General features: G+C 41.5%; 1 protein-coding gene across 1 annotated transcript in view; it reads left to right on the top strand.

Moving 5' to 3' along the window:
- The window catches only part of LOC134351590 (solute carrier family 13 member 4-like), an 89111-nt gene that overhangs the window by 67816 nt on the left and 12191 nt on the right, over positions 1 to 9104 (top strand). The window contains exons 8-12 of the mRNA XM_063057951.1: positions 40 to 159; positions 7966 to 8067; positions 8170 to 8271; positions 8508 to 8614; positions 8775 to 8929. Of these exons, the coding sequence (XP_062914021.1) occupies positions 40 to 159; positions 7966 to 8067; positions 8170 to 8271; positions 8508 to 8614; positions 8775 to 8929 (586 nt within the window). The remainder of the gene's footprint in view (positions 1 to 39; positions 160 to 7965; positions 8068 to 8169; positions 8272 to 8507; positions 8615 to 8774; positions 8930 to 9104) is intronic.

Genomic DNA, 9104 nt, shown 5'->3' with positions numbered 1-9104 from the left:
TGTTGGCAGTTCTGACATCCTGCTGTTTTTATTTCACAGTCGCTACCCAGAATCAAGATCTATCAACTTTGGCACATGGTTTGTTTTCAGCTTTCCTATTGCCATCATCATGCTGGTTATGACTTGGATCTGGATGCACTGGCTTTTCTTGGGATGCAAGTAAGCACAGAGTCCCAAACAAGTAAACCACATCTCTCACAAATACTGCAGGTGTTGATTTTGTCTGAGTAACTGCCAGGGTAGGGTATATCATGATCCCCTCCACCCACCTCCCGCTGTAGGATTTTATCCTTTGGCCATACTGCATGCAACTTCATGGTGTGTGATAACTTAAAAGATGTGCTTTCTTTATGTTTCTTCAGTTGGTTTTGCACATTGGGTGTTTGATGGTCTTTTTTTTTAATGGGTTCTATTGGGTTTCTTTTTGTTTTTTGGCTGCCTGTTAGGTGATGAATCTCAAGGTTGTATATAGTATATATACTTTGATAATAAATGTACTTTGAATTTTACCGTCAACAGCAGAGTTTTGCCCCTGTATTGTATTATTTGCTAAAACACGCTTTGCAATGATCAATTTACAATCTGTAGTCGGGAAAATGCTTGAAGCTGTCATTAAGGAAGAAATAGCGAAACATTTAGAAAGGAGTGGATCCATTAGACCGACGCAGCATGGATTCAGAAAGGGCAGGTTCTGTTTGACAAACTTACTAGCGTTCTTTGAGGACATAATGAATGCAGTGGACAGAGAGGAACGGGTGGATGTCATATACTTGGATTTCCAAAAGGTGTTCAATAAGGTGTTGTACAAGAGATTTGTAAATAAGATACGGATGCATGGAGTCGGGGGAAGTGTATTGGCATGGATAGTGGATTGGTTTGCTCATGACACTAAACTGAGTGGAAAAGCAAATTGTACAGAGGATGTGGAGAGTCTGCAGAGGGATATAGATAGGCTAAGTAAGTGGGCCAAGGTCTGGCAGATGGAATACAACATTGGTAAATGTGAGATCATCCACTTTGGAAGGAGTAATAGAAGAGCAGATTATTATTTAAATGGTGAAAGATTGCAGCATGCTGTTGTGCTGAGGGACTTGGGAGTGCTTGTGCATGAATTGCAAAAAGTTGGCTTGCAGGTGCAACAGGTTATTAAGAAGGCACACAGAATATTGGCCATTCCTAGAGGGATTGAATTCAAGAGCAGGGAGGTCATGCTGCAACTATACAGGATACTGCTGAGGCTGCACCTGGAGTACTGTGTGCAGTTCCGGTCTCCATACTTGAGGAAGGATATACTGGCTTTGGAGGCAGTGCAGAGGAGGTTCACCAGTTTGATTCCAGAGGTGAAGGGGTTAACCCATGAGGAGAGATTGAGTCGCCTGGGACTATATTTGTAATTCAGAAGAATGAGAGGGAATCTTATAGACACTTACACAATTTTGAAAGGGATAGGTAAGGTAGAAGTAGGAAAGTTGTTACCATTGGTACGAGACTAGAACTAGGGGACATTGCCTTAAGATTCAGGGGAATAGATTTAGGACGGAGATGAGGAAAAACTATTTTTCCCAGAGAGTGGTGAATCTGTGGAATTCTCTGCCAAGGGAAGCAGTTGAGGCTTCTTCACTAAATATATTTAAGAAACAGTTAGATGGGTTTTTACATAGTAAGGGAATTAAGGGTTATAGGGAAAAAGCAGGTAGATGGAGCTGAGTTTACGGACAGATCAGCCATTTTCTTATTGAATGGTGGGGCAGGCTCGATGCGCTGGATGGCCTACTCCTGCTCCTATTTCTTAAGTTCTTATGTTATTTCTTATGTTAACCAATAGAAGGCAGAGAATTGGTATAAATGGGTGTTTCTCCAGTCGGCAGTAAGTGTTGAGTGGGGTGCCACAGGGGTCGGTGCTGGGCCCACAGCTGTTTACCATTTACATTGATGATTTGGAAGAGGGGACTGACTGTAGTGTAGCAAAATTTGCTGATGACACTAAACTGAGTGGAAAAGCAAATTGTACAGAGGATGTGGAGAGTCTGCAGAGGGATATAGATAGGTTAAGTGAGTGGGCCAAAGTCTGGCAGATGGAATACAATGTTGATAAATACGAGATTATTCAGTTTGGAAGGAATAATAGAAGAGCAGATTATTTAAATGGTGAAAGATTGCAGCATGCTGTTGTGCAGAGGGACTTGGGAGTGCTTGTGCATGAATCGCAAAAAGTTGGCTTGCAGGTACAACAGGTTATTAAGAAGGCAAATGGAATGTTGGCCTTCATTGCTAGAGGGATTGAATTCAAGAGCAGGGAGATCATGCTGCAACTATACAGGGTACTGGTGAGGCCGCACCTGGAGTACTGTGTGCAGTTCTGGTCTCCATACTTGAGGAAAGATATACTGGCTTTGGAAGCAGTGCAGAGGAGGTTCACCAGGTTGATTCCAGAGATGAAGGGGTTAACCTATGAGGAGGGATTGAGTCGCCTGGGAATTCAGAAGAATGAGAGGGGATCTTACAGAAACATACAAAATTTTGAAAGGAATAGATAAGGTAGAAGTAGGGAAGTTGTTTCCATTGGTAGGTGAGACTAGAACTAGGGGACATTGCCTCAAGATTCAGGGGAGAAGATTTAGGACGGAGATGAGGAGAAACTGTTTTTCCCAGAGAGTAGTGAATCTGTGGAATTCTCTGCCCAGGGAAGTAGCTGAAGCTTCTTCACTAAATATATTTAAGATACAGTTAGATAGGGTTTTACATAGTAAGGGAATTGAGGGATATGGGGAAAAGGCAGGTAGATGGAGCTGAGTTTACGGACAGATCAGCCATGATCTTATTGAATGGTGGGGCAGGCTCGATGGGCCGGATGGCCAACTCCTGCTCCTATTTCTAACGTTCTTATGTACAACGATGGAGGATTTGGAACAAGGCTCTGCTCGCCACTAAACACTATCTACCGTGAAATTACATTAAGGAACAATATCACAGTGTGCTTTGTACTCTATCTTAATACAGTTTTGAAATGGTAAAAGACCTCTCTGCTGTAAACATTTGTGTCTGTGTATTACTTGGGCTGTTATCTCAAGTACCATGTTTACTGCCTGTGGATAAGTCTGCTTCTTAAACTAGGATAAACTGATAAACAGGAAGCCGCAGTCTCAGCCCATTCTTTGTATTTGGTTCTTTGATAGTGTAACTTGCCAATCTAGAAAACTAGCAAAGGTCAATCAACTTTTTTTAAAAAAGCTGATATCACCCAAAATTGTCTGGCAGAACACTGAAGATAAACACATGATTTGTGAAAACAAGTAGTTAGACCCTTTGCAGAATTCTGACTTCAGCAATAGATGTAACTATATATTTTTCACTTTAAAATTGCATTGGCACAGCTTTTATTCTGAAGTTTCTTTTATAGATTTGAAGCAATGGACAAAATAAAAAGATCTCTTAGAAGTGATTATCGAAAAACTGTTAAAAAGAGTCCAAAAGTTTTGTTGTCTTCTCCCAGCCCAGCGGGGAGCCCAACAGTCATTAATGTAAATGTGATGACATATTTTGTCAATGTCTTCTCCAAAGTACCACACCACTATGGAGATGGCAATGTGTGATGCAGTAAAGTATTCCTGATATAGATGCTGCATTGAGATGGTCATGTTCTGCACTGCCACTAAAGTTTCAAGACAAATAGTTTCTTGTCATATGCATGATTACATATATGTACCAGTGCAATGCAAAGCTTACTTTCAGCTGCTGCACAGGCACATAGCATTAGAAATGTAACATTTACAAGAAAAACAAAAATGAAATTTTAATGATACAGTTAAAAGAACACAACTAGAGCAAAAAAAATCAAGTGTAGTGCAAACTTTTCAAAGTTCAAAGTAAATTTATTACCAAAGTACATATATGTCACCATATACAACCCTGAGATCCATTTTCATGTTGGCATACTCAATAAATTTGCTGAATAATAACCATAGCAGAATCAATGAAAGGTTGTCCAACTTTGACATTCAGCCAGAGTGCAAAAGACAACAATCTGTGTAAATACAAAAATAGATAAATAATAAGAGTGATTAAACAATGAATATCAACAGCATGAGATGAAGATTCCTTGAAAATGAGTCCATTGGTTATGGGAACATTTTAATGATGGGCCAGTGAAGTTGAGTGAAGTTATCCCCTTTGGTTCAGAGCCTGATGGTTGAGGACTAGTAACTGTTCCTGAAGCTGGTGATATAAGTCCTGAGGCTCCTGTATCTCCTTTCTGATGGCAGCAGTGAGAACAGGGCATGTCATGACTGGTAGGTTTCCTTGATGATGGATGCTGCTTTCCTGCAACAGTGTTTCATTTAAATCTGCTCAATGGTGGGGAGGGCTTTACCCACGATGGACTGGACTAAACTGAATCACTACCTTTTGTTGGATTTCCCGTTCAATGGCATTGGTGTTTCCATACCAGGCTGTGATGCAGCCAGGCAATATACTCTCCACTACACATCTATAGAAGTTTGTTATCATTTTAGATGTCGTACTAAATCTCCGCTAACTCCTAAGGAAGTAGAGGTGCTGCCGTGCTTTCTTCATACTTGCAGTTACGTACTGGGCCCAGGACAGGTCCCGCAAAATAATAATACTGAGGAATTTCAAGTTGCTGACCCCCCAGTGAGTGCTGGCTCATGGATCTCTGGTTTCCAATCTGCTGAAGTCAATAATCAGTTTCTTGATCTTCATGACGTTGAGTAAGAGGCTGTTGTTGTGGTACCACTCAGCCAGGTTTTCATTCTCCCTCCTATGTGCTGATTCATCGTCAACTTTGGTTTGGCCCACAACAGTGATGTCATCAGCAAACTGGAATATTGCACTGGATCTGTGCTTAGCCACACAGTCAAAGGTGGAAAATGAGTAGAGCAGGAGACGAAGCACACAGCTCTGTGGTGCACCTGTGCTGACAGAGATTATGGAGGAGATTAGATTATGAGGACACACAGTCCTCTTTTACTGTCATTTAGTAATGCATGCATTAAGAAATGATACAATTTATTCCTCCAGAATGATATCACAGAAACACAAGGCAAACCAAGACTAAAAAAACTGACAAAAAACACATAATTATAACATATGGTTACGACAGTGCAAAGCAATACCGTAATTTGATGAAGAACAGACCATGGGCATGTAAAATAAAAAAGTCTCAAAGTCTCTCGAAAGTCCCATCATCTCACGCAGACGGTTGAGGGGAGAAACTCCCTTCCATGAGCTTCCAGTGCTGCAAACTTGCCGATGCAGCATCCTGGAAGCACCCCAACCACAGTCCGACTCTTGAGTCCATCCAAAAACTCCGAGTCTCCGACACCGAGCACTGAGCACCATCTCTGCTGAGCGCTTCAACCCCAGCCCCGGAAACAGGCAATAGGCAAAGCCAAGGGTCTGGGGCCTTCCCCTCCGGAGATTCTCGATCGCACAGTTGCAGCGGCAGCGAAGCAGGCATTTCGGAAGTTTCTCCAGATGTTCCTCCGTGCTCTCACATCTGTCTCCATCAAATCAGGATTGTGCACGGCATCCTACTTCACAAATAAGATATCATTCGGAGCTGCTGCGCGTTCTGCTTTGTGCCGCCATCTTCTCCTCCAAACTGACTGGGGTCTGCAAGTGAGGAAATCCAGAATCTAATTGTCCAAGAAGGTATTGAGGCCAGGGTCTTGGAGCTTATTGATTAATTTTGGTAGGATGATGGTATTGAATGCTGGGCAGTGGTCAATAAAGAGCATCATGATGTATGCATCTTTGCTATCTGGATGTTCCAGGGTTGAGTGAAGAGCTAATGAGATGGCATCTGCTGTGGACCTGCCTCTCTGGTAGGCAAATTAGAGCGGATCCAAGTTGCTTCTCAGGCAGGGTTTGATATGTTTTATCACCGACTTCTCAAAGCACTTCATCACTGGGTGATAATCATCAAAGCAGGCCACCACATTCTTTTTGGGCACTGGTATAATTGAAGCCTGCTTCAAGTAGGTGGGTACCTCAGTCTCATGAGGCGAGAGGTTAAATATCTCGGTGAACACTCCAACCAGTTGATCAGCATAGGTCTTTAGTACTTGGCCAGGGACCCCATCTGGGCTGATGCTTTTCGTGGGTTCATCCTCTTGAAGGCTGCTCGCATGTGGGCCTCAGAGACTGAAATCACAGGATCATCGAGGGCTGTGGAGTTCTTGATGGTTCCTCCATGTTTTTTCGGTCAAAGTGAGCATGGAGCGTTGAGCTCATCTGGAAGCGAAGCCCTGCTGTTGCTTGATTTAACTTTATAAAAGATGATAGTATTCCATAAATTGTATAGTTTTTCAACACTGAAGTAGTGACTAGGGTTGTGCTGGTTGGTTCAAGATACGTTATTGCCGCCAAACAATTGATACTAGAACGTACAATCATCACAGCGATATTTGATTCTGCGCTTCCTGCTCCCTGGATTACAAATCAATAGTAAATATTAAAAATTTAAATTATAAATCATAAATAGAAAATAGAAAAATGGAAAGTAAGGTAGTGCAAAAAAAAACTGAGAGGCAGGTCGTTTGAAGGGAAGTAGCTGTTCTTGAACCTAGTGGTGTGAGACTTCAGGCCTTTGTGCCTTCAGCCTGATGGTAGGTGTGAGAACATGCCATAGCCAGATGGTGGGGATCTTTCATGATAGATATTATTCTCTTGTTGCACCACATGTAGATTCTTCTGGTGTTGGGGTGGGATGTGCCCATGATGAATCCACCACACTCTGCAACACCTTATATTCCTGCACAAGTGATTCATCATACCTTGCCATGATGGAACCAGTCAGGAAATGATCAGCAGTACTTTCACCACATGCAAAGTTACACTTTTACTGCACTTTGCCTATCCATGGATGTAGTATTTCAGGAGAGCAATGGGAGGTTTTGCTGCTATTTCCATTTGGCTTTATTCAATGTACCTCTTTGCATGGGAGACAGATTTCCCAATCTAAGATTCTTATTATGCCATGAAGAAGAAGAGAGCTAGAGCAGCTGCACATACCTAGAGTCAGGTCTCAAAGAGGAGTTCCTCCACATGTGCTGAATTCCACTCACCAGCCTTGAGAAGTCTAGAAAATGTTCAATAGGATTTTCTGCTCATCAGCATCATATCAGCCTATGTTTCCCCTGTGACTCTTGGAGGAATATGTAAATAGAACATAGAACTCACTTCCATTAGGAGAGCACAGTGTTTATACCAGCCCCAGTCGCTGCTGTCAGAATGCAACGCTGAAGTATTTTTACCATTTTGGGCTCAGCCAGGGGTTTCTATATCTGAGTCCTACAGAATCCAATCTAATTCTAGATGAATTTATTTATAGGAAATACAAGTAACACAACAGTTTTGCAAGAAGACTGATTTGCTATGATACATCCTCTGTTTACAATTAGCAAATCTTTTTTTGGAAATACAATCATAATGAAAGAACAAGAAGCAGGTTAGATTGTGAAAAGCATTATCATTGAATGGAATGCAGCCAAAAGCCGATTTGTTGTTTCAGGCACAGACTGCTCACTTTAGGGTGCAAACTACCAAAGTGCTGAAAATCTTTGAGAACTTCAAGTTTAATTTTACTAATATTTTTCTGTATAGCATAAACAAACCAGTGCCATCACATATCATCAATTATATACCTTCCTCAGCTTTTCTGTCCATTAAAATTCATCCAAGAATTTTTGGTAAGTCATCACTCTGGACAAAAGAGCTCTGTATGAATGAATATTTAGAAATCTAAGGCTCTATATTCTACTCGGTTTAATATCACCTCAGATACCAAGATAATTTCCAGTCTCTAAAGGAATCAGTGATTTAATATCACCAATGGCATTGTTCTATACATATTGACTCTACATAAAGGGGTAAAAATGTCTCCCATCGGATAGAACAGATGACAATTCACTTCATTACATCACTTGAATAAATCTTTTGTTACAGCTTTAAGGAAACTTGTTCTCTGAGCAAAAAGAGAAAGACAAAACGTGAGGAGATGTCTGAAAGGAGAATTCAAGAAGAATATGAGAAATTGGGGCCATTCAGGTAAGGGGGAAATTGTTGCTGCCTCTTTGAGAATGGAGCCAATATTTGGCATTAAAGTTTCTCAAAATAGAATTACATTCATTCAACTTTAATGTTTTTCAGCTATCCTGAGATGGTGACAGGGATTTTCTTTGTATTGTTGACATTATTGTGGTTTACTCGGGAACCTGGGTTTGTTCCAGGATGGACATCACTCTTTGAGAGGTAAGGATGGGGTTCAATGAATAACAAAGGCTTTTCAACATCAGCATTGACTTGATTATCTGTCTCTGCTTTTGCACCATATCCACTGTCACATGCATCCAGTGCCCAGATCCACAATCATAGCATATGACAAATTACCTTTTTTTTTGGATGGTTGTAACGGCTGCTTTGTGTAGACTCTATCCAATGAATCTTTTCTCTCAGTATTGTCTGAATGTTGATTCCTTTCCTTCTAGAAAAGGCTATAGGACAGATGCCACTGTCTCCATTTTCCTGGGCTTTCTTCTCTTCTTGATTCCTGCTAAGAAACCATCTTTCTCCTGTTTTGGTGAGGAGGACAATGGTGAGTTCTGATGAGTGAATTGCTGGCCTCTTCACAGTCTAGCACCAGCTTCTCCATGCCACGTAATTCATTGAAGTAATGACACTGGAAATGTGACTGATGGAGAGTGAGTGGGGAGGTGCTGAGATAGATTTAAACTTGATCATTTGTCCTTGTGCAGATGTGGAAAGTGCAAGGGACTTAAAGAAACTGAAGAAATCAAAGGAACACAATCTCCTAGCACCACTGATAAACTGGAAAGACTTTCAGAAACACATGCCCTGGGAGATTGTCATCCTTGTTGGAGGTGGATATGCCTTAGCTGCAGGCTGCAAGGTAAAGAAGGGCATGAGAGACAATAAGTGTTTAATGTGCTTCAAAACTGTGTTCATTATGCATGGGCACGCGGAATCTCATAGAGGCTAACCTGTAAGCAAAAGGCAAGTGAGCTTGGACTGGCACAGACAGTTGTTGAAAGTTGTTGCTTTGCACCACTGAAAGTGATGAGGTA

The sequence above is a fragment of the Mobula hypostoma genome, chromosome 9 (genome assembly GCF_963921235.1).
Source record: "Mobula hypostoma chromosome 9, sMobHyp1.1, whole genome shotgun sequence".
NCBI lineage: Eukaryota > Metazoa > Chordata > Chondrichthyes > Myliobatiformes > Myliobatidae > Mobula > Mobula hypostoma.
This window is presented reverse-complemented; position numbering and strand designations above follow the sequence as displayed.